The sequence below is a fragment of the Gopherus evgoodei genome, chromosome 12 (assembly GCF_007399415.2).
Source record: "Gopherus evgoodei ecotype Sinaloan lineage chromosome 12, rGopEvg1_v1.p, whole genome shotgun sequence".
Taxonomy (NCBI): domain Eukaryota; kingdom Metazoa; phylum Chordata; order Testudines; family Testudinidae; genus Gopherus; species Gopherus evgoodei.
Window position 1 is genome coordinate 6,478,196 of NC_044333.1, and position 25,307 is coordinate 6,503,502.

The following is a 25,307-nucleotide window of genomic DNA, read 5'->3' on the forward strand; positions in this document are numbered from 1 at the left end:
GTTTGAGAAACCACTGTATGGTGCTTATGCAAATCCTTGTAACCTGACTGATTAATCAAGCTGCCAGTCAGACTACAGCCACTCACATAGTTAGTGGATACTGCTTGGTAGCCCTACAGTGATGATGCTGGCCCCACTGTAGTCAATGGCAAAACTCCCACTGACTTCGGTGGAACCTGGATTTCTCACACACTCCAGTATGGAGAATTGTGTTAACACAAAATTCTCCATCAGGAACTATGTACTGGAGGCAATTCCATCTTGGTGTAATCAAAAATAATCAATTCACCAGGAGACGGTGATGGGATAGGAAGGACAGGTTGGTGGACTGGGACCCAAAAGACCATGTCTCAGCCAGACTCTTTGGCTGCGTCTATGCTGCAACCCCCCTACCCACCACCGTGGCAGAAAGTCTCGCAACCCGGATCAACTGAGTTGGGTCCTGAGACTCAGGCTACGGAGCTAAAAATAGCAGCGTAGACGTTCCCGCTCAGGTGCTGAAACTGGCGAAGGAGGTGGGTTTCAGGGCCCGGGCTCCAGCCTCAGTGGGAAGGGCTACGCTGCTATTTTTAGCTCTGTAGCATAAGTGCGATCCAGTTGATCCAGGCTCAGACTCACTGCCAAGGGTTATTTTTGCAGCGTAGATGTATCCTTTGTGTGACCTTAGGCAAATCACTAGTTCTGATATGGCACTTTTCATCTATAGATCTCAAAGCATTTTACAAAGGAGGTCAGTCTCATTATGCCCATTTCACAGATAGGGAAAGTGAGGCACACACAGGGGAAAGTCACCCAGCAGGCCAGTGGAAGAGTTGGGAACCCAACCCAGGTCTCTCAACTCCCATCCTAGTGCTTTAACCCCTAGGCAATAGCACCGTGCCTCAGTCCCTGCTCTGCAAAATGGGGATAAAGCCCTTCTCTACCTCAAAGGAGTGTTGTGAGGATAAAATCTATTCAGGATTGAGAGGTGCTCATCTATTGCAGGGCTGAGGACCATATACATACCTAGATGGATAGATAATAAGTAAAATACATACTCTCTCTTTCATACCAAGTGCTTTACTAACATTCACTTGGACTCACAGCTACAGCCTTGGCCCTTTAAAATGCCTCTGTTCAGTTTTTTGAACAGGAACTTAGTGTTATTCAATGGAATTCACCCTTGCACAGCAGGCAGGGCCAGGGTTGAGGGCTCTACAAAATATTCGCAACAAATCTGAAATCCTCAAAAGTAGACTTGTGTAAAAAACAAAACAAAACCAAACAGATTTTACAGAACTGTCCCAAATTTTACAAAGCACCTGGGAAAGGTGGGGGTTTGCTATAAATAAATGCAAAGAATTTTCACTCTCAAATTGCTGCTTCTGTTTTAAGGCAAATAGTTAAAGGTTTTTCAAAAGTCATAGTGTTCCTTCCTCCAAAATCAGTTTTTCTCATCCAAATATGTGAAATTTTGAAATGTGAAAAACTTCAGTTTTGAAAGGGGGGGGAACCATTTCAAATAAAAAATTTTGGGGCCATAAAATGATCTAGAATAAAAGTGCAAATAATTTCTTCTCAAACATCAAAATAAAAATAACACCACCCCTGCAAGACAAAAATGGGAACAAATCTTAATTTAAGAACATAAGAACAGCCGTACTGGGTCAGATCAAAGGTCCATCCAGCCCAGTAACCTGTCTTCTGACAGTGGCCAATGCCAGGTGCCCCAGAGGGAATGAACAGAACAGGGAATCATCAAGTGATTTCTCTCCTGCCATCCATCTCCATCCTCTGACACATATAGGCTAGGGACACCATTCCTTACCCATCCTGGCTAATAGCCATTAATGGACTTAACCACCATGAATTTATCCAGTTCTCTTTTAAACCCTGTTATAGTCTCAGCCTTCACAACATCCTCTGGCAAGGAGTTCCACAAGTTGACTGCGCGCTGCATGAAGAGCTTCCTTTTATTTGTTTCAAACCTGCTTCCCATTAATTTCATTTGGTGACCCCTAGTTCTTACATTATGGAACGAGTAAATAACTTTTCCTTATTCACTTTCTCCACATCACTCATGATTTTACTTCCGGTGGGAAAACTCAGACAGAGAGAATTCAACGGGCCTTTCCCAGTGCCACACAGAGTCAGTGGCAGAACTGACCCAGAAGTCTTCACTCCCAGTCCCCATCCGCTAACCACTCCATTCTGTTCCGTCCCAGTGTTGGTCACAGACCCCATCTGTCCTGATTCTCGAACCCTAAGTCAAGAATACAGACTGCAGCTTTATTCCAGAGGTGAAATCCTGGGCCCAGTGAAGTCAATGACAAAATTCCCATTGACCTCACTGATGCTAGGATTTCACCCCTGGTGCAGAATTTCTGGAGAGCTTCAGTCGGAAGCCAATTGGGCCACCAGTGGTGACTGTGCCATCACCCATCATCACTGGCTAATAAAGCCGCTGGCTCCAGTTCATCTGGGTTTGATCTGAGATCAGGGAGGAGTGCCCTCTCAGATCCACACAGCCGGCAACCCCAACTCAAAGAGCAATGGGCAAGGAGCCCCTCAGCTAGAATCTCCAGTCTCTCCTGGACTAGAATTAGTTTCTCCTGCCCTTCTTTTGTGGATGGCAGCCTGACTCAGGGATTGCATCTAATTCCCCCCACTTTCCGCTTCCACAGAACCTAGCTGCTCTCCACTGGGGCTGAGCTCAGAAAACCTACATGGTAGCAGCCTGTGGCCAGGATGGAAGGGTGAAACTTACGGTTGAGTCCAACATCATGGTAGGTCAGGATGGCTGGGCGATTTCCCTTTGGGGACCCCCGAATGACCACATGCAGCAGCCCGTATGGGGTCTCGATATCATGCTCCTGGAAGAGAGAGATAAGAGACAGGGTTACATGTAAACCCCTCCCTGGCGTCACCCTATTACCCAGAAAGGAGGAGACCAATAAAGTTCTATCGGGCAACACGTACCCTCAGCAGCAGAGCCATGCAAGCCTGGCCATGAATCATTCTGGGATGAAAGTAATCAGTGACAGCAATCACTAGAAACACTGTGCCTGCAACAGATACACACCTGTCACTGACATCATCACATGTGTGTACGCTGCCATGCACAGCACACATGTTCACTCTCATGCCCTGACACGCAGCACCCTTCTGGTGCCCACTCTGCCAAACAGATGTACCCTCACACATATACCAATGTATGTGCTCACACGCACGCTCCTGTCAACTCTTCCCTCCTACAGACGTTCCCCAAACTGACTCCCATAAACGTTCATAAACGCTGCAACCATTTTGATGGCATTGGAGCCTATCGACTCAAATATCCCCCCACATCCCTCCCAAAGATAGAAAAGGGGCGATGGATTTTTAAGAGCCATGTCCCAAATCCACAACCTCATCTGCATACATGACTCAAACCCAAATCACCAACTGGAAACACACATGGTCATTATATGCACAAATACCTAACTGGCGCAAGCAATGGGACAGACAAAGTATCCCAAACCATGCCAGATATCCCCCACTGGCAGGGATTGGCAGGAGGCTCTGGATTATAGCAACAAGGATTTGCCTTGCCATTTTGCATTTTTAAAAGGCCAGATGTGGATCTAGAGCAGATTAGACAGGGCTGTCCGGCTGTCTTCCAGACCCAGGAAGGTCTTGAAGTATGCCCCAAAGATTAGGAGCCTATGAATTGTCAGACTGGAGCAGACCTGAGGTATCTAGCCTAGTGTTCTGTTTCTAACAGCGAACAGAACCCAATACTTCAGAGAAAGGCGCAAGAATCTTGCAGTGAAGAGATGTGGGATAATCTGCCCCCCTCACTGGTCTCTAATAATTAGAGCCTGAATGAAGCTCTGAAGAACAAGATTTAATCCCTTCCAACATGCGTATCATCATTAATTCTGATAACTGAAATATCCAGAGTTATCTATACAACTGCTGTTTGATCCCTTTTTGTAATCTTGCTAAATTCTTGGCCTCAATGACATCCAGTGGCAGAGTGTTCCACAGGCTAATTATGTGAAAAAGGATTTCCTTTCATCAGATTTGAATTTGCCACCTTTAATTACACACACACACGGCAATTCCACACAAATCACTGCATTTCACCCGCTCCTCTATTATTTAACTGTACAAAGCCATCAGGATACAGGGACTGGTCATTCACATTGACTTAAAAAGCAGCAGGCCCATAATATGTATGAAAGAGGATACCCAAAAATAATCCTTTGCCCTTCTAGGGTCTATTCCATCCAAGGACGTCAAAGCTCTTGGGAAACATTAGAGCAACGTTCGCCCCATGGTGAAAGCTGGCACAGAACCACCTGAACTATTTAAATCCTACTAAATCCCTACTTAAACCCCCTCTGCACAGGGTGCCTTTCCTCCATTTGTGAATTAAGATTTACAACACCTCAATCATCATGATCTCTTTACAGATGGAAAACTGAGGCTCAGCAAGGGACAGTGACTTACCCATGGTCACACAGGAAGCCCGCTGGCAGCTCCTGGCACTCATAAAATGCACAATCCTTCCTGCAAATGTCAACTTCATTAGGCTCTTATTAGCACAGATTTCTTGGCACTCCAGAGAGCAGCGGCAGCTTCACATAAATTAATCACTGAACAAACGTTCCCCTCCTTCCTAAACCATCAGAGAGTTAAAGGCATGACAAGGCAGCCTCAGGACACCAATGTTGGACTCTATGCTGCAGTTCTAGCATTTACCAGAAGCCCTAATGAAATGGGAAAATCCGAAGTGGGTACACAGGGAAATAATGTCCTGCCCCATTAAGCTTCTTGAATTAGCGGCAGAACAGTTGCAGAGAAACAGGGCCCAAATCCTCAGATGGTGGAAATCACCATTGGTTAATTTACATCAGCTGAGAATCCGGCAAAGGGAGGGTCATCACAGCAATGCTGAGACACACACCAAATTGCAGACAAGCAAATCTAGCACCGATTCAGGAGCTTGACAGCAGATACAAGAGATCTGGGAAGATCACAGGGACAGGACTCGGGGTTGTTTTTAGTGACAATAATGGGACAATTGTCCAGACAATTACAGCTGACTCATCAGCATGATATCCATGTGCCTGACAAGTTAAAGACCCCAAAGGTTCTGATGTGACCCAGGAACCTCTCAATGCCAACCGGCAAGCAGCACCAAAGGGGTGCAGAGAGGTTGCAGGGATCTCTTGGGTTGGACACGTACATCACAGTCCACCAAAAAAGTCATGTGACATCTCAAATGAAAGCCAATATCACATGGATCACCAACATTGATGCGAAACACCTATACAGAGGCTGTGTAAAGAGTTATGGCTGTACAGAGAAAATTGTGTTCTTAGAGTGTGTCTGGGGACTGGTCACCAGCAAAAGTGAAAAGCAGGCTCTCTTTTGGATAAGAAATATTTATCAGGCTGGCTCCTGACGTATAAATTAAGTATTATATATTTCGCAACGGGTCTCTTCTCACCTGTCTGAACCGACTGGTAATGAAGGATGGTAAGAATTTCAAGAGCGAAAATTAAAACTAAACACGGCCGGGGGTGGGAATGAGAGAGAGAGGAGAGGGCTTTTCTTGAGGTACACATCCAAGGTTTGCTCTAGAGTATCTGAGGAACAAAGACGACACCCGGTTCTCCTTCACCTAGCAAGTAAATGGGCAGTCAGTTTTACTTCATGAAAGAGGAGTTTCAACCAGGATGCTGAAGAGAACTTTGGGTCAATAAACAGACAGGGGAGATCGGGCTAGTTAAGTTTAGGTCTCTAGAAAGTGTGTTATGATTTTGTTCTGTACAGAACCACTTGTTCCCAACTTTCTTACTCACTGTCACATGAATCTCTGTGCGTTGATGATAAATTTATTCTTGTTTTTGCTATATCTCAGTGCTGTAGGGTTAAGCGAAGTGCTGGTCCTGAGATGTGTTCCTTTGGGAAGAGCAGGCATGGTAATTCTGTGAGTGTCCAAGGGATAAGGGGCTGGACTATATAGAGAACACGCAAATGACTCATGGGTCCATGTGTGCCTCTTGCCACCTGCACAGAGACAGACACCTGCAGGGTTGTACTTGTGCTGCCAGAGGCTGCTCGTGTCAGGGAGCTGACCCAGAGCAGGCACAGACAAGACTTCCTGTTGCTCAGGGCAGGTGGTGGTGAGGTGCCTCCCAACCCTGGGTAACATCACAGTCACTCCTTTCCTGCCCCACTGATAGGGATGTTTCTGTTGCTGAGGAAAGGCTGGGCCATTGTGATGGGAAGGTGCTATGGTTCGTAACCATTCTAATCTCCACCACGAGGGAGTCCCACGGTGCTGAGCCGGGGGCTGGGACAGCCCTGTTTCCTGCTCCCACATGTCTCATGCTGGAGGTTGACAGTTCCCTCATTCCAGTGGGAGGTCAAGATGCAGGGTGACGGGGATCCTAAAGTCACGGCGGAGATGGAGGCCTCTGAAGACAGGAACCAACACTGGGAGATGAGCTGCTCAGATACTATAGTGATGATGAGCAAAGGATTAGGGGAGAGAGAGAGAGAGAGAGAGCGAGCGAGCGCGTGATTACAGGGCCCTTTATCCCTAAGTCACTGGTTCAAACCAGGCCTAGATCAGCTTTCACGATCACACAGGCTTCTGCTGTGGAATCAGCTGGGGAAATCTCAGTCGAGCTTAGGTGTCCATCTCACAGACCCCCTTGATGGCTGGCACACAGTCTGTCTCAACTGAATGGGCTATGGTGTCCGAAATGCCCTTTCGAATGGAGATTACCAGACCGGGTCACAGTCCTGCTCAGCTCCACCCATTCCACCCTCCATCTCCAGCAGTGGCCACAGCCAGCTGCTCCTGAGGAAGGAACAAGAATCCCCACCTGCCCGCAAGGAACACTTCTCCCCATTTGTTACAGGTTGGCTTATGCTCCTGCCTAGAGGTGGCCCTCCTGGGCTGGCATTAAGCTGGTCAAGGCTGCCACTTCCCCTGCCCTTGAAAACTGCCAATCACACCTGGACCAGGATCTCCTTGCCAGCCAATCAAAACACTCCATTCCTGCCTATTGGAGGAGGAGGATAATGTAAGCAGCCAATCGCTGACAGCCTCTGTTGTTATTGGCTGGAACAGGCAGGTCTTTCAGCACCTTTGTCCAGCTCCAGCTCCTCTGTCAGTACCCAGTGCTATAACCAGAGAGGCGGCAGCATTGGCAGGACAGATTGAGTGCAGCCGCGCCAAGCCTCTCTGGGTTTTTGGGTCACAGGCACACGTCTGGAAACAACGTCAAGACAGCACGTGCCGGGGCTGCAAACTGGCCCTGGCAGTGGTTTTCCCAGAGCGCCTGTCGGGAGGACTGGAAAGCTGCCAGATTCCAGAGCAGGGTGCCAGGCTCAGGACATCAATGTTCCTTTTTAATGAAAACTAGGGCAATTAGTGAACAGGATCTGCAGCCAGAATCAGCAAGAACTTTCGTGTTAGAGAAAATCATTCTCACTGGAGACAATGGAGCCTGCTAGGAAGAAAGAATCAATCCCAGCACTGGATGGGGGTGAGTGGGTGGGAAGAGGGGACTGGAATAGCACAACACGGGCTGTGGGATTAAAACAGGAAGCTACATCCCAATAAGCCACGATGCTAAAAGATGCAGTGAGCCCTGACCCCGCTCAATCGCAGTCATCAGGAGCTAGAGACGCTCTAATTCCAGGTTCTCCCTCAGAAAGAGCCCTTGACCCTAATCTGTCTTGCTATGGAGGGGGAGGAAGAGGAGCCCTTGTCAGACAAAGAGTCACTTGAATAGTTTACAAGCCAGACGATCGTGCATCATCTGCTGCTCCAGCTCCGCTGCACGGCTGCTGAAATGGCTGAACCCTGCTCAGCATTCATTCCAGTTCCCGGTCCAGTCAGATCCAGGGCACAGACCCAGTTGGGTCTGCTTGCCAGCTCCCACTTGCCCTGTTATGAGCCATGTTCCAGCTGCCTGCTCTGATGGGTTTGCTTTCTTGCCTGGAGTATTGATTCGGGGCAGGGATTAATGGAGGCTTAGCAGTACTGCAGCATGCACCAAAAGGGAGCGGGAGTTCGGAGCTCTGCAATGCGCTGGAACAAACAGGAGGGAGGCAACCAGCCCCAGGATTTGATCTATGGCATTTGCTTCTTTAGTTTAGTCCCCAATAAAGCGCATCAGCAGGGCACACAATCCGAGGGGTAAATGGAGGTCCATGCCCACAGCAGCAGAAAGCAAGGACATCTCTGGCCAAACCTTCATATGCTGTATCAGAGCTACTCTCCTGCTGTGCCATCAGGCCCATCTTCCCAGGGAACCTGATCTTTTCCATGATGACTGTCCTTTGCTGAGAACCATCCCCTTGCACAGCTCCGTTGTCTGATTGGTAAACACCTGGGGCAGGAACGCCCTATAGCACCAAGCACTCACATATACTAGGATTAAAGAGGGGACCCAAGCCAACACCCACACATCCACACCACACCCAGGGTTGGGGGGAGGGGAGGGGTTTGAAACCTCAGACCAAATCTGGATCCGGACTTTCCAGTTCTAGTGGGTTGACCTGAAATCTAAGGTCCACTCGGGACTGTGCTGCTGCTGTTGATTTTGCAGCTCCGCACTGATGGGCAGCAGTATAAAACCTTAAGACAGATCAATCAGAAGTCCCCAGACTTCAGGGCTCCCTCTTCCATTCTCAGATAACCCCCTGTACATTCTCACTCCCATTAGTGAGGGGGTAGGGATGCCACTGTATTAGGCAAGGGCATTACATCCCCAGCTTGCATCCACCTCTGGGCACCTGCCCTTGATCCCAGCAATGGGGGTATCGCCATGCAGAAGATCCCGACTGCACAGTGCGCCTGGCCGTGTGAGGATAATTGGCTGCATTCCAGGGAACGCAGGCCTGGGCTCCGGGATGGACATGGGGAGCCTTCTTGATAGTGCCAACCTTTCATTGCTACTTCAGGCGTGGCCATGCTGCTCAGATCTGTCCTTTGGGGCTCAGAGAGCAACAGTTAAAAAGAATCGGGCTCTGGTGGCTTCCCAGGATTGGTCAAGTCACTCAGTGCATTGGGTGCAAGGGAAGGAGTATCAACTAATCATTCCACAACCTCTCTCTCTCTGATCTTTGCTTCCACCCCATGCCCAGTGCTACAGCTCTGCCCGCCCCTCTGTCACAAAGCTCTAGGGTGGAGGGGTTTGCTCCTTTTCTTTGTCAACAGAGCCTGAGCCTGCTCTTAATCTCAGCCAAGAGGTCACTCTCCACAGCGAGATTTTAACATCTTCAAAGCCGGGGACTGTGTGTTTGTACAGCACCTGGCACCAGGAGGCCTCAGTCCCGACTTGGACTTCTGGCACTACCACAATACTTCAGCACCCGTAGACTTTGACTGGGGTGGTGGGTGCTCAGCATCTCGAAAACTAGACACCAGAGCAGAGGAAAATTGGGCCCCTGGTATTTCTTTGCCATTGGGTATTTCCCCCCAAAATGTGTATTTTGCCTCACAAGGGAGTCACAAAAGTATCTCCCAAATCAGTGATCTAATATACATCACATCATCGCCATTCCTTTAGAAGAACAGGGGCCACAGCTTGCTGGATGTCTCCCCCCCACGGCCACTCATGGCTGCCATTTTGGATTCACTCTGCCCAAAGTGGCCAAGTTCCCACGGTTACGTGGAAGGGAAGAAAAGCTCCACCAGGCCCAGGGTCTTAAAAGCTTATGAGAAATGAGGGTTTTCAGAATGGCAGCTGCAACAGGGCGAGTCACATGTGCAGGGCTGGAAAATGATGCCCTGGGACCCAGGCTTGCTGGTTTAAAGCATCAGCAGTATGCTTGCAAAAATCCCCCCCGAGAAAAACCTGCCAGTCTGATGCTGTCCCTGGGGTGCATGCCCAGCCCCTCAGGACCAGAACCACAGATAGAACCTTGGAAAGTTGCTGGATGGAACTATCTTTCTCAGCCAAATAGCATTTGGCTTATGGAAGGGTTTGCTTTAATTACAATCGGTTAAATACATAAAAACTAGCAGACGGGAACATTAATGGGAATTTTGCTTAGTGGGAACAGGACAGGGCAGGATGCTCTGGCATCAGGACTAAGCATCACCCTTGGGTAGCCACATGGGAGTCTCAGCATCCCAGTGGGTGTGTAGCGTCACACACCACTGCTACCATGTGACTTAAGGGTCAGAAGGCCTCTCTGGAGATGAGCTTCTGGGCTTTGTTCAGTGTTAGTGAGTGGGGACTGGGAGGTGGCATGGACACCTTACCCAGAGCTGCTCTCATGCTGTGACCTCTGACTCAGAGCTTAGCTAGCAGGAGGATGAAGAGGAGCAGCAGGAGTACGTGTGCAGCACCCACAACAATGGGGCCCTGATCAGACTAGGACCTCTAGATGCCACGAAACTTTGTTTGGGGCATGAGAACACACATCCTGCATCCACCTCTTGGCCCCAGTACTTTGCATTGTTTTGAGAGCACATGTGCAAAAGTGCACTCCCACATGCAAAACACCTGATTTGTACGTGTAAGCAAAGGCCATGCACACAGACACATCTGCAAGCCAATCCCCTCCTTGCTCAAGCATGCCAGGTGTTCTGCACATGCAGCTTACGTGTCCCCGAGCAATACCAGCCTGGATTGCTAGCGTGCTCTCTGCTTGACCTCTCAGCTTTGTGCATCAGTTTGGCTGGAGAGTCTGCATTTCTCCAACACATTTCACAGTGACTCTGTGCTTTTCTACCGAGCCTTCTGGCAAGGATCTCCAAGGACTTTCTATGCTCTAATAAGCTACACTTCATGGCTTCCCCTGCCCCAGTTAGGTAAAAAGAATCACTCTCTCTAGGGAAACTGAGGTACACAGAAGTTAAGTGATTTGTCCAAGGTGTCCCAAGAGTTCAGTGGCAGGACTGGGAACAGGATCCAGAAGTCCTGACTCCTGGTCCTCTGCTCTAACCCTGTAAAAACACTCCCTCTTCAGCTGTTCCTGACAAAATTCCAGCTGAAACCAAGAAAAAAACCAAACCCTCGAACTGTTCTCCGGCTGTTTTGTTCATGGGCGGCTTTGAGATGCAGGATGCAGTGCCAGCTCCTGACTGGCTCTCAGTGATGTCATCCCGCTGCCTGTGTTCTCAAGGACGTGCTCAGGTTAGGGACCGTGACTTACTTTTGTCCATTTTTTAGAGCTGTTCCTTTCAGATAGGTCCCCTCCCAGTGAGTTACAGGCCCTTTGGCTCCTAAACTGGACTCCCGGCTGGTGCAGGACTGGCCAGATTCACCAGTGGTGTCACTTTGCCAGCTTTAGCAGAAATACACCTTGTGGGGAGGCTGGCCAGGTGGGCCTCTTGCTTTAATGCAAGGGACCCCATCCTGTCCTCCCTGGTGTCCAGGCACTCACGGATGCTGCACAAGGGTAACTCATGGTTGACCTGGACCTGATGTCTGTCTGGCTAGGAAAGCTCTCTGCCATCACCTTAACCAAACTGCTGGGCTCTCTCTTGTCCCCCTTCCCAGCTGGTCACTTTGGGCTTCGCCTGCTCCTCCTGGCTCTGGGGCAAGGATCACAGCTGTCTTGCTCTCCCCATGCCAAGGCAGACGCATCTCTTCCCAAAGGCACAGAGGAGTTCTGCATTACACGCACAGCCTATCTCATAGAGCTGGAAGGGACCTTTCAAGGTTGTTGTGACCAGCCCCCTGCCTTCACTAGCAGAGCCAAGTACTGATTTTTTTTGCCCCAGGTCCCTAAGCAGCCCCCTCAAGGACTGAACTCACAACCCTGGGTTTGGCAAGCCAACGTTCAAACCACTGAGCTATCCCTCCCCCCCTCTGGCAGGGAGGAAATGGGGAATCCCAGTCATCAGCCACAGAGGGCGAGATGCTCAGGATCCCTGCTCCAAGGTTGGCCCATCCTCCAAAGGAGGCTGATCAGCTCCAGCCAGCTGCTCAAAGCCTCAATGAGGCCAGAGGACAGTGCTGAGCCTCCAGCTCATAAGGGCCCCCTGAACACCTCATCCTGAACAACCGCTTGTCTCTGTTCAAGTGTCATTTGTCCTGAGTCTTTAACAAGGCCTCGTGACCCCTCTAGGAGGCAAGTACATATCCCCATGACCGTCCCTGCTTCCGCTTGGCAATTATATTCCACTTCTCAGCCACAGATCTCACAGGAGGATCATGATCCCCCTTTTACAGACAGGGAAACTGAGGCACAAAGCAGAGCAGGGACTTGTCCAAGGTCACAGAATAGGGCAGAGGAAGGACTCAAACCCCGGTGTCCTGACACTCAGCCCCGAGACCTGCCAGCCCACCTGTGCCCCGCTGTCCCTAGATCATCACTAAGAGTTGGCACAAATGCTAGCAGCACTCATCTCCCACCTTATGGATCGAAAATAGGAAGCTACCCAAAGCTGCTGCTGCTGCACCTTCCTCTCCAGCCACGTGGTTCCCTAGCGCCAAACATTTCTACCCCGGCCTGGCTCCTTCCAGCGCAGCGTCAATGGCGCAGAACTTCCCTGCCCTTCCCCCAGCGTCCCCCTGCAGCTTCATGCATGCTCCACCCTGCCACAAACACCGCTGAGTACCTGAGCCCAAAGCCCCAGCTCTCCCTGCATCCCCCTGGGCTGAGCAGAAGGGCCCCTTCGCACAGTCCTTCCCTACCTGGTCGGGGTGGGGGAGACCCTAGCTCATTACAAATTAGCCCAACATAGGTGCTCAGACGCTGTTGCGATGGGGAGAGAGACCGAGCCCAGGTGGGCGATATGGGGAGCACCATCCAGGCGCTGGCTGTGCAGGGCAAACATCACGGACCATGGGTCTCATCATGGGACACTATGTATGTTTGCTGGTCACAGGGATGATCCATCACAGTGCGGCAGAGCACATCAAGCCCAGCCCTGTGCATCTCTCCTCTTGCCTCGATGTTCCAGCCTGCACAAGGTTATCCATGAAACCCGCTGCAGTGCTGAGCCCCTCTCCCTCACCTGCTGCTCACCCCCTCCCCCCCGCAGCAGCGCCTGTTGTTGTCATTTGCTACTGCAGTCCCTGCAGAGTGCAGAATGTGCTCGGCTTTGATGGCTGCTGATACATGCAACAAGACATGCAATGCCCTCCGTCGCCCACCAGCCATCCCGCACACCTCTCAGAACACAGGCATGGGTCTCCCCGGGACTCCAGGCATGCGTCCCTACACCTGATCTCTCTTGCCAGAGAAAAAACACACATGCCCATCCCTGCTGTAGCACCTGCATTCATTTTCCTTCCCTCGGGGCTGCAAGGACCAAGGTGGTTCTCTGCAGCTCCTGACCCCAGTGGGGATGAATATTCAAGGATAATGCTGGGGAACTGGTCACCCCTGCAATCTGCTTGTGATTCGGGGTGGGGTGGGGAAATGCACAGGTTAGAAAGCAGACGAGATTTCTTTGCCCCGCTGCCTACGCTAGCTTGTGAAAGGCAGCCCTGGCTGCTGCAAAGATCCTGTGTGGATCATGGGTGCTCTCGCCTAGGAAAGTCCTGCATGACACCGGGGAGAGGTGGGGGCTGTACCTACCCCGTCCCAGCACTCTGGCATTGTAAGGAGCTTGTCCGGCGCAGATTCCTCAGGGGAGAGAAGGTAGCACTGGAGCCAGTGGCCCCCGTCCCGAGTGCAGAGAGCTGACAGGCTGTGGATGAAGTCAGCCTCTCGGCTTTGATTTATAAATCAGCTCCATCCCCCTGTATTAGCCCCTCCCATTGCTCCATTCTCCCTCCACCAGCTCTGGCTTGGGAATTTTTCCTTTTTTATTGCAGGCAGTTGTTGAAATGGAGCCCAGGAGCTTATCGATTGGCTGCTGAGAAAATTATTCATGCTCCAATTGGCTCAAAATACCCATTTATGGGGAAAAAAAACAAAAAAAACCCACCATTGCAGATCATCACTATGCCCTCCATCTTCCTTGCCATGACAGAGTGAGAGAGACACAAAAGGACATGTGCTAACATGCATGCACACAGAAACACACAAACACAGAGATGGAAGCATGCACAAGTATGTAGATAGCCCCACATAAAGGGAGGTACATTAACATGCATGCATCCATCAGAATGCCCAGAGAGATGCAGATCCACAAGGTCAGGAACATGCCTACGTGCAAACAGACACCCATGCCCACAGAGACCTGAAAAATGTGCTCACGCACAAACCCACACAGGTAAGGACACCCGTGCACTGCTTCTTTGGCGCACAGAGCATTTTTAACAGGCCTCTCTCTGTTTGCTGTGACAGTGCAGAGTAGTACCTAGTCTCATCTAAAGCAATGGCTCTCAACCTTTCCAGACGACTGTACCCCTTTCCGCAGTCTGATTTGTCTTGAGTACCCCCGAGTTTCACCTCACTTAAAAACTACTCACTCACAAAATCAAACATCAAAATATAAGTGTCACAGCCCACTAATTCTGAAAAATGGCCAACTTTCTCACTGTTACCATATAAATTGCAAAATAAATTAATTGGAATATAACCATTGTACTTACATTTCAGTGTATAGTATATAATGCAGTATAAACAAGTCATCACCTGTATGAAATTGTAGTTTGTACTGACTTCACTAGTGCTTTTTACGTAGCCTGTTGTAAAACTAAGCAAACCTCTGGATGAGTTGATGTACCCCCTGGAAGACCTCTCTGTGTACCCCTGCTTAAGACCACTGCTCTAGAAGGACTGGCTCAATCTGCTGAAACATCAGGAGGGCAGAGCTGTTAAAATCCAGTGAATTCAAGCACTTTGCAGTAGTGGAGCTGGGAGGGGGCAGGGGGTAGATCACCAAAAGAAGGGACAAACAAAAGGATCAACCTGGAAAAGAGGCCACAAAATCGAGGATTCTTAAGAAGGGGCCTTTGCAGACTGGCTTATGGCACCTTCGCTCCCACTCCCTCAGTGCTCAGCTCAGCATCTCTGTCAGCATCAGACCCTGCTCCTTGCCCAGTTCATTCTCTGCTGAGCTTCCGCTCTTGACTGCAGGGCAAGGATTGCTTAGCCCGACAAGGGGGCTGCTTTGGCCAGGGAGTCAGAGTGCGAGCCCATGACTCCACATCACAGTGGGTGGCCACAACATTACCCAGGATACAATCTGGAGTGCTGAACAGCTGTGTCCTAGCGGTTCTCCAGCCCAGGGAGCCTTTCACACTGCTTACGGTGAGAACCACCCTCTCCTGGTCTGTTCACACACAGCCTCCAGCGTGCAAAATCACTCCCAGCTTCCAGCCAGCCACTCCTGAATTATATTACAGAGTGACACCAGCAAATTCTCAGTCCCAGACTTATCCACAGAAATGTGCATCTTGTACTGCCCAGCTCTTTCCTTCTGGACAATACAAGCTCACAGAAAGTCCATCATTTCATTAACAGAAAGTGATGTGCACAAACCCTGTTATCTCCAATGGAGTTTCCCCACACACTTCAATCCGAACACATGCTGGTTCAGATAAAACAATAATACAAGCTGAGTAACTACAGAGAGATAAATTGTAAGTGATTACAAGTAATGAGGCATAAAAGTCAGAATTGGTTACAAAGAAATAAAAGCTAAAATGCAAACTACTACCTAACTTAACCAGCGAAGTGAACCTGAAGCACAAAGGTTTTTCTCACCACCTGTTCACAGCAGTCTGGCTGGGTCTTCCAGACAGGACCTCTTCCCCAGTTCAATGATGCTTCCTTTGTCTTTCAACCATTATTGATGCCATGAATATAGATGAGGGAGAGCAGTGATTTGGGGCCTTTGTTCCTCATTTTTATATCTTTTCCTTCTTTTTGAGAATCGTCTCCAGCTGAGGTTCAGGCAACAGCCAGTCTGTTTACATGGGAACCTCCAGCTGTTCCACTGCCAAAAGTATAAATTTATCACTCGCCCGCCTTCCTGCCAAAGAATGGCCACTTAACCAGGTGATAGTCCATTTGATTGTGTTGACACCTGGCTGAGGCGCCAGTTTGCCTTTTGTCTCTGAGGAACTAATCTATATCTGCTTTTCTAAATGTGGAGCATGTCTCAGTAATATACGAATTTTATAACTTTGCATACAAATTTGCCACACATCTTGTACCAGGACAATAACGACCAGCCAATTACGAGTTTTCAAATGATCTCTCACAAGGCATACTTTGTACAAGATTGATCATAGTTTTGTAAAAGCGGTGAACGTAAGGCTGCAGACTGTTACAGTGGGAGGAAGGGTTATCAATGAACTCCTTGGGATCTGTCATTTTCATTTTGGACAGCCCACTTCACTCCAGTCTGGAGAGCTCTCTGAAGAGGGTGCTGGCTCTGACATGGACTCCCACTGGGAATTATCCCGGGATCTCCGAACGCTTTGCACATGTGACAAGTGAGATTAAATCTGTGGTCTCCACTGGCACAAGGCTAGTGAACTGCACTGGCAGCTCCCCTCCTTTCCTTCACTGACTCCTTTCCTCTTCTGCAATGCACTGGCAAGTGGGTGACCTTAGCGAGGTCAGCGCCAGGTAACTCAGCCAGGAGAAAAAACTGCAAGCTGGCAGCTTTGAGTGTCTCAGTGGTGCTGATTCTGGCTCAACTCCTGGCCTTCCCCCTTCACCTACTAGCTAAAGTGTGGGAGAAGCAGGGGCGGCTCTAGCTTTTTTGCCATCCCAAGCACGGCAGGCAGACTGCCTTCGGCCGCTTGCCTGTGGGAGGTCCGCTGGTCCCATGGCTTTGGCGTACCCGCCACTGAATTGCCGCCAAATCCGCGAGACCGGCGGACCTCCCGCAGGCAAGCTGCCAAAGGCTGCCTGACTGCCACCCTCACAGGGACTGGCAAGCCACCCCCTGCGGCTTGCTGCCCCAGGCATGCTCTTGGTGTGCTGGTGCCTGGAGCCAGGATACTATGAGATTAGGGAATGCATCAGACTGGGCTACATAATTGCTGAGGGTCTGGATTTCCATGGGAAAGTCATGTGAGGGGGTGGGGGTCAATATCCCCAGCCTTTCCTGCCTAAAAATCCATTGGAGACACCAGGTAGGTGATGGATTCTCTTTTATTGGACCAACTTCTACATATAAAAATCCATCGCACATTCTCCTCCCCCTGACAGAGCTGCAGGGCCTGGGTGAGGATTCTTGCTGTCCTAGGCAGACGCCTGGCCCTTCCAGCCCTGTCGTCACACAAGCGAGGAGCAGCATCTCCCCTGTTGCCGCCTCGGATGTTTTGCTGCCTGTGTGTTAGAGAGGACCCTGCTGTGCCCGCTCGGGGAAGAGGAGCAGTGCCATTCCTTTGCAGAGCACAGCAAGGTGGGAATCATTTTCAGAGGGGCACCCCGCAAACGCTGACCTGCTTTCCGGGACAGAGGCAAGCACAGCTCTGCTAACGTTCCAGACCCGGCTCCCCTAGCCTGGCCAATGCTCCTCCATCCTGACCTGTAACTGCCCTTGCGAGACTAGCCACCAGCCCAAATACAGACCTGCCGACGCACCCAGCCCTCAAGGTGTCAGGGTCCAGATGCCAGGCTCTGGAATGCCAACCCCCCTGTTCCGCCACTGCACTGACACGCCAAACCCTGGAGAGAGCCCACTGACGTGGGAGAACACCCCTCATTGCACCACCACCACCTTGGTACAGCCCTAGCCAACAATTTTGGTTACTGGTCATTTATGGTGTGATGTTACGATTAACTAACATATCATGGATGTCACATGTGACAGGTTCGGTCACAGAGACCCCCTTGGGACTGCCACTGACATGCTGAATTTATCTCTGAGCCCATTTTCCCTGCCAGCTTGGGACTCCAGAACCCTGTCTTGTTGAGCCAGACACGCTAGCCTGCTGTAACACAGACCCAGCGTCTAGACCATGCCCCCAAAGCTGCAGGCTTTAAGTGAAAACAGCTTAGCAAGTACTCCCGTCTCCAGCACCCGGGCGCCCAGTTCTCAATGGGATCCAAACCCCAAGTGAATCCATTTTATTCTATATAAAGCTTATACAGGGTAAATTCATAAATTGTCCACCCTTTAACACTGATAGAGAGATAGGCACAGCTGTCTGCTCCCCCAGGTATTAATCACTTACTCTTGGTTTACTAATAAACAAAAGTGATTTTATGAAGTATAAAAAGTAGGATTTAAGTGATTCCAAGTAATAACAAATGGAACAAAGTAAGTTACCAAGCAAAATAAAACAAAACACGCAAGTCTAAGCCTAATACATTAAGAAATTGCTTACAGGTAAATCTCATTCTCAGAGATGTTCCATTAAGCTTCTTTCACAGACTAGACTCCTTCCTAGTCTGGGCCCAATCCTTTCCCCTGGTACAGTCCTTGTTAGTTCCAGCAGGCATCTTAGGTGAAAAGCAGGGGCTCTCTCACGACTGGGACCTCCTTTGTCTTGTTCCACCCCCTTTTATAGCTTTGGCACAAGACAGGAATCTTGTGTCTCTCTGGGTTCCCACCCCTCCTAAATGGAAAAGCATCAGGTTTAAGATGGATTCCAGTATCATGTGACATGTTCACATGTCCTGTGAGACCCCCTCCAATCTTCCAGGGCTGGTCCCCACCTATACAGGCAGGCTTGCAGGTAAATAAACCATTTACAACCAATTATCCTAGTCAATGGGAGCCATCAAGATTCTAAACCACCATTAATGACCCCCACTTTGCATAATTACAATAGGACCACAGAGTTATACTTAGTATTCCTAGTTTCAGATACAAGAATGATATATTCATACAAATGGGATGAACACACTCAGTAGATCATAAGCTTTGTAATGATATCTTACAAGAGACCTTCTGCATAAAGCATATTTCAGTTACAGCATATTCACACTTAAACATATTTTTATAAAGCATATGGAGTGCAACATCACATCATATATAATCACTGTATGCTAAATAGAGTTAAATTGTTGGATTATAGAAGTATGAGATTGATCAGTAGTCAGAAAGATTAAGTATGCGTTAGGTATCTAAGTAGGGCTGAACGCAAGGCCTGCAAGATTTCAGATTAGCCATACTAGGCCATAGACTTAAGAAAATGCTTGACATATGTAAGTGACCAAAAAATGATCCTATGCCACATGATTATGCAAAAGGATGTACCAGTGGGTGACACCGCAAAAAAAAATTAACAGTAAGAGTAATGTTTTGCTTACAAGATACCTGGTAGTCACATTTTAACACATGCCAATCCCGCAGGATGCAATATGTGCAGACATGCTAATGAGGTATAGTCAGAATCACATTATAAAAAGAGGGTGCCCAGAATGGGACAACTGAGCTCTCTATGGGAAACTCCAGCAGAAACTATCCCTCTAGTGATGATCAAACCATGAGAGACCCATCAGACCCTAACACAATCCAGAAGGATGTGAGTAACTTGTGCACAGGACTTGACCCATGCAGATACAAATTCTATCACCATAACTTGAATGGCAACTTCATTAAAACTTGTAAAGCAGACTAGACCTTATACTTGTAAATGAACGGGTGGTCACTATCCTTGGGGTTAGGTCTTCCAAAACTGAAGAAAGTAGCAGAGATTACTTTCACTCTGCTGAGCTTCAAACTGTAGCTACCAGAGCCAAACCCACGGTGGTGTAATACAACATTACTAAATTCACTCTAAATACAACACAAGGCTACACAACAAGGCCTGTGTGAACCCAGAGAGGCTGGTCTCATGGTATTCCTGTCTCAGTGGAAGTCAGAAAACCAGCAAGAAATGCCTGTCATCGACATCAGAGACCTGCCTCTCTGGGTTCTTAGCCCAACCTTCTGAGCTTCACCCGTTATCGGCCAGCACACATGGAGAAATAGACAAGGTAGCTGTAACTCAGTTTTGCTCCCTCCCAATAGAGAGGGGGAAGAAAGTGTGTTTTGATCTCACCCCCCGCCCCATCAGAGACCCAAGGGGAATTTACGGAGGCAAAACAAAATTAGCCATCTTTAATTTCTCCAGCCTAGTGCCACGCAATCTGTAATGACCGAAAATGTTCCTGATCTTGATTATACACTTCATCCAAATGACAAACCACTCAGTGGCTTCTAACACTCAGCAAGAAACAACTGGCCCATGAATCCTTGCTGATCTTGAACACAAAAAAGAAGCTTACAAGAAATGGAAGATTGGACAAGTGACCAAGAAGGAGTGTAAAAATATTGCTCAGGCATGCAGGAGTGACATCAGGAAGGCCAAATCACACTTGGAGTTGCAGCTAGCAAGAGATGTTAAGAGTAACAAGAAGGGTTTCTTCAGGTATGTTAGCAACTAGAAGAAGGTCAAGGAAAGTGTGGGCCCCTTACTGAATGACGGAGGCAACCTAGTGACAGAGGTAGAAAAAGCTAATAGACTCAATACTTTTTTTGCCTCTGTCTTCATGAACAAGGTAAGCTCCCAGACTGCTGCACTGGGCAGCACAGCATGGGGACGCGGTGACCAGCCCTCTGTGGAGAAAGAAGTGGTTCAGGACTATTTAGAGAAGCTGGACAAGCACAAGTCCATGGGGCCGGATGTGCTGCATCCGAGGGTGCTAAAGGAGTTGGCGGATGTGACTGCAAAGTCATTGGCCATTATCTTTGAAAACTCATGGCAATCGGGGGAGGTCCCGGATGACTAGGAAAAAGCTAATGTAGTGCCCATCTTCTAAAAAGGGAAGGAGGAGGATCCGGGGAACTACAGGCCAGTCAGCCTCACCTCAGTCCTTGGAAAAATCATGGAGCAGGTCCTCCAGGAATCAATTCTGAAGCACTTAGAGGAGAGGAAAGTGATCAGGAACAGTCAGCATGGATTCACCAAGGGGAAGTCACGCCTGACTAACCTAATTGCCTTCTATGAGGTGATAACTGGGTCTATGGACGTTATTCCTTGACTTTAGCAAAGCTTTTGATACAATCTCCCACAGTATTCTTGCCAGCAAGTTAAAGTAGTATGGGCTGGATGAATGGACTATAAGGTGGGATAGAAAGCTGGCTAGATCGTTGGGCTCAACAGGTAGTGATCAATGGTTCCACATCTAGTTGGCAGCCGGTATCAAGCAGAGTGCCCCAAGGGTTGGTCCTGGGGCCAGTTTTGTTCAATATCTTCATTAATGATCTGGAGGATGGCATGGACTGTATCCTCAGCAAGTTTGCAGAGGACACTAAACTGAGAGGAGTGGTAGATACGCTGGAGGGTAGGGATAGGATACAGAGGGACCTAGACAAATCAGAGAATTAGGCCAAAAGAAATCTGATGAGGTTCAACAAGGACAAGTGCAGAGTCCTGCACTTAGCATGGAAGAATCCCATTCACTGCTACAGACTAGTGACCGAATGGCTAAGCAGCAGTTCTGCAGAAAAGGACATAGAGGTTACAGTGGATGAGAAGCTGGATATGAGTCAAGAGTGTGCCCTTGTTGCCAAGAAGGCTAATGGCATTTTGGGCTGTATAAGTAGGGGTATTGCCAGTGGATCGAGGGATGTGATAATTCCCCTCTATTTGACATTGGTGAGGCCTCATCTGGAGTATTGTGTTCAGTTTTGGGCCCAACGCTACAAGAAGGATGTGGAAAACTTGGAAAGAGTCCAGCAGAGGGCAACAAAAATGATTAGGGGGCTGGAGCACATGATTTATGAGGAGAGGCTGAGGGAACTGGGATTGTTTAGTCTGCAGAACAGAAGAGTGAGGGGGTATTTGATAGCTGCTTTCAACTACCTGAAGGGGGGGTTCCAAAGAGGATGGATCTAGACTGTTCTCAGTGGTATCTGATGACACAACAAGGAGTAATGGTATCAAGTTGTAGTGGAGGAGGTTTAGGTTGGATATTAGGAAAAAAATTTTCACTAGGAGGGTGGTGAAGCACTGGAATGGGTTACCTAGGGAGGTGCTGGAATCTCCTAAAGATTTTTAAAACCTAGAGGTTTTTAAGGTCAGGCTCGACAAAGCCCTGGCTGGGATGATTCAGTTGGGGATTGGTCCTGCTTTGAGCAGGGGGTTGGACTAGATGACCTCCTGAGGTCCCGTCCAACCCTGATATTCTATGATTCTGTGATTTCTATGAATGAGAGAGGGACATCTTCATACTATATCACCACTTCATGCAGGACCTGCCTTTCCCCTGGAGAACTCACAAGTGCTGATGAGCCACAAACTCGCTTAGCTTAGGTAACAAGAACACAGGCCAAGACAGTACGGCTGCAAGGACATTGGTGCTAGAGCAAGAGGCAGAGAGACAGAGATGTGGCAAACCACAACATAATGCCATAAATAAATGGAACTTCCCTGGCTTGGGGAGGCTTTCAAAGTTTTCTCAATTTTTCCACTGAAATCACTAGGATCATGGCTAAGGACAACAATGCTTTGTGGGTGGGGCTAAAAGCAAACAAACAGTTTGGGGGAGTGGTCTCAGTGGAAAAGGACTTGTGTGATTGGCCACCGATCACTTCGAGAACCAATTCTCATTGGGTATCCTTTAGAGGTGTTCTGGCCAAATGATTTATTATTCACGCTGCCCCTGTCATGGCTCAGGCTGATCCCAACTCTGGTGCTTCAGAAAACAGGAGTTTTCCAAAACATCTGGGAGGCATTTGTTGCCCTCCAAGTGTGGAGTGACACTACCTAGATAGATCTGAAGGGGGAGCATCCCCTGAGTCCCAGCCATCTGGGTAGCAACACACAGTAAAATCACTGCCTGGGAAGGTGGCAGTGGGGGGATTCCATGGCTTTGGGGACCCTGGCTCTGTGCCAGTGCTTGGGCATGGGGTCACCTTCGACTCCTGTCAACCCAGCTTCACCTTGTAATGGAAAGAGAAACACAATGGCCTCTCCTCATAAGAGGGTCAGAGACCGCCACCGGGGCTACATCCTCACTCCCGTATTCCCCCATGCCAAGATCTGGATCCCTCACTGGGCTGCCTTAGCAGTTTAACTCCCAGATAAGTCGGAACCCTGGCAACAAGGCATTTATGGCACTAATTTGCCTTTGAATTTCGCATCAACCACCCACTAGTTCAGCTGCATTTCTGACACACCCTGAGCTTAGGGCTCAGCAGCAGGGGAATGGAGGAGACAAGCAGGCATGGAACAGCGCCAGAAGAAAGGCAAGCGCACAGGAGGAGGTGGAAGGGTCCACCCAAACAACGGAGGGGGGAGGGAATCGGGAAAAATAATCCCAAGGAGGAGGAGCAAGAGGAAGTGAGAGACAGAAAAATCCATGGAGGAAAGGAGTGAAGGGTAAAACAGCAGGAGAGAAGGGAAAGAAAAACCAGGACAAGCTGGAAACGAATGAAGGCAAGGAAGCATGGAGGGGAAGCAAGGAGCCAAAAGCACCTGCCTTGCTAAAAGGGCAGTGCCCTCTCGCAGCTGGCAGGCTGATCCCACTAATGCCGCTGCCTCTCCCCATCTGTCCCCTCTGCCCCATTTGTTCACGCAAGATGAGACCTCTAGGCAGATCCCTGTAAAGTTTTCTGCAAGCCGAGAGCTACGGATTTATCCTGCTCCCAGAGAGCAGGTATGAAGGCAGAGCAGTGCGTCCAGTCTCCCACAGCAGATCCTGGTGTGCCAGGGCCCCCCACACCTGTGCAGGAAGGCTCAGCAGTGAGACTCCACCCCGGTTACCATGGAATATCCCCCACAGGACTCTCAGGAGGTTCAGGCCTCTACTGACCATGGTCCTGAGTGGAACAGTGGCCCCACCGACAGGCTGCTGCGGACTGCCTGAGGCAGGGCTGGGAAGGGATTTGGGTTTGATCAGGTTCAGAGCAAAGCCCCACAGCGGCCCATGGTTCCACCTTCCACTGGGGACCGTGAGCACCGCTGAAATCCTTCCATGGCAGCTGGCGACAAAGCTCACCAGCCCTCGGGAAAGCTTTATGGGGCACCTTCAACTCCCAGAACACCCTCAAGGGCACAAGAGCTGCAAGGGGCCTGACAGAACCCAGCAAACACTGCTGGCCTGAGAGCTTTCTGCCCAAGGAAGATCAAAGGCTTCGGAGGGCTCAGAGAATGCAAGAGGAAGGTGGAACACTTACAGGAAAGTCCTATAGAACTGAAGGGAAAAGTTATCTTTTTCTGTACAAGGAGGATTTATCATTTGTATTGCATTGGCATCTAGGAAGCACTCATGGGCCAGACACCCATTGTGCCAGGCGCTGAACACACCCTGAACAGAAGACTGCCCCAAAGCTCTTCCAATCTTGACATTTCTGGACCATTCTTTAGCATCTAAGAGAATTCTGTCCCTGCCCTAAGGTGCTCAGAAAGCCTAAAGAAAGGGGCTCATTCCCTAAGTTGACGCCATAGTTTTTCAGAGGACTATCTACAGAATCCTACTGCATTTCTATATGGCCCTACTGATTTCATTCCTATTAAATTCTACAGGACTTTTCCATGAGGGAAGGAGCTGGTTGGACTGAGTGGGGAAGACATGTGATCCTAGTGGACTGAGCACAGGACTAGAGTCAGGAACTCATGGGAGCTGCTCCAGTTGGCCACTGATTTGCTCTGCGACACTCAGCCCCTCTGGGTGTGTCTACACAGCGAAGGAAAACCCATAGCTGTCCTGTGCCAGCCGACTTAGCCTCACAGGGCTCGGCTGCGGGGCTGTTTCATTGCTGTGCAGACTTCCAGGCTCAGGACCCTGTGAGGCGGGTGCACTGCTGGAGCTGGCCTCTCAGTGCAGAAGGATCCACACCCCACAGCACCAGTGCTGGGATTCACACCACCAACCTCCAAGCGCTAGTGCCAAAAATCTGACTCCTGGCCTCCAAGCACAACCCGAGGAGACACATGTGAGCTATGTTCCAACGTCCTACTCCAGCCAGTCTTCCCCACTCATCCACAGCCCAGTTTCCTTGGCTAAAAATATATGGATCTCCCATTCCAGAACAGAATCAAGATTAAGCAGTTGGTAATGAACAGGCAAGTGTTTTGGTGCCACTGCCCTCTCCTGGATGGTATTGGAACGGCAGTACTTGTGTTACAGCCCCCATACTACTAACACTCACTGGCGATTCACCTTATCTGAAGGGGTAAAGACCTATGCTTTTGGGGCAGGAGAGCCTGAGTTCTTCCTCTGCTGGCTTAAAAGAGGCCATGAGTGGCTGTGGTCTGTAACCTAATGACAACGAGGAAGGCCAAAGGGGTGAGGGGTTGATTTTTGATTAACCATCCTTTTACTGGCTGCAGCTGTTTAGGGGACAATAGATACCCCCAAAGAATTTCTAACTTGCACATCCCATGGCTCCTAGGTACTGCCCAGGGTTTACTGCATATTTTATTTCTTAGCTGGATCATTTAAATTAATTTTAACTCAAATTTTAACTCAGAAAATGGATTCTGTCTTCGAAGAGCCAACGCTGGAAG

At 49.3% G+C, this 25,307-nt stretch overlaps 1 protein-coding gene across 5 annotated transcripts in view; it reads right to left on the bottom strand.

Moving 5' to 3' along the window:
• The window catches only part of NDRG4 (NDRG family member 4), a 91,556-nt gene that overhangs the window by 26,092 nt on the left and 40,157 nt on the right, over window positions 1–25,307 (bottom strand). For 4 of the 5 annotated variants that reach the window (XM_030582258.1, XM_030582256.1, XM_030582257.1 and 1 more), the window contains exon 4: window positions 2,747–2,852. In XM_030582258.1, the coding sequence (XP_030438118.1) occupies window positions 2,747–2,852 (106 nt within the window). Of the gene's footprint in view, window positions 1–2,746; window positions 2,853–13,530; window positions 13,674–25,307 lie in introns of those variants that run through there. The other variant, XM_030582260.1, reaches the window with a different exon arrangement.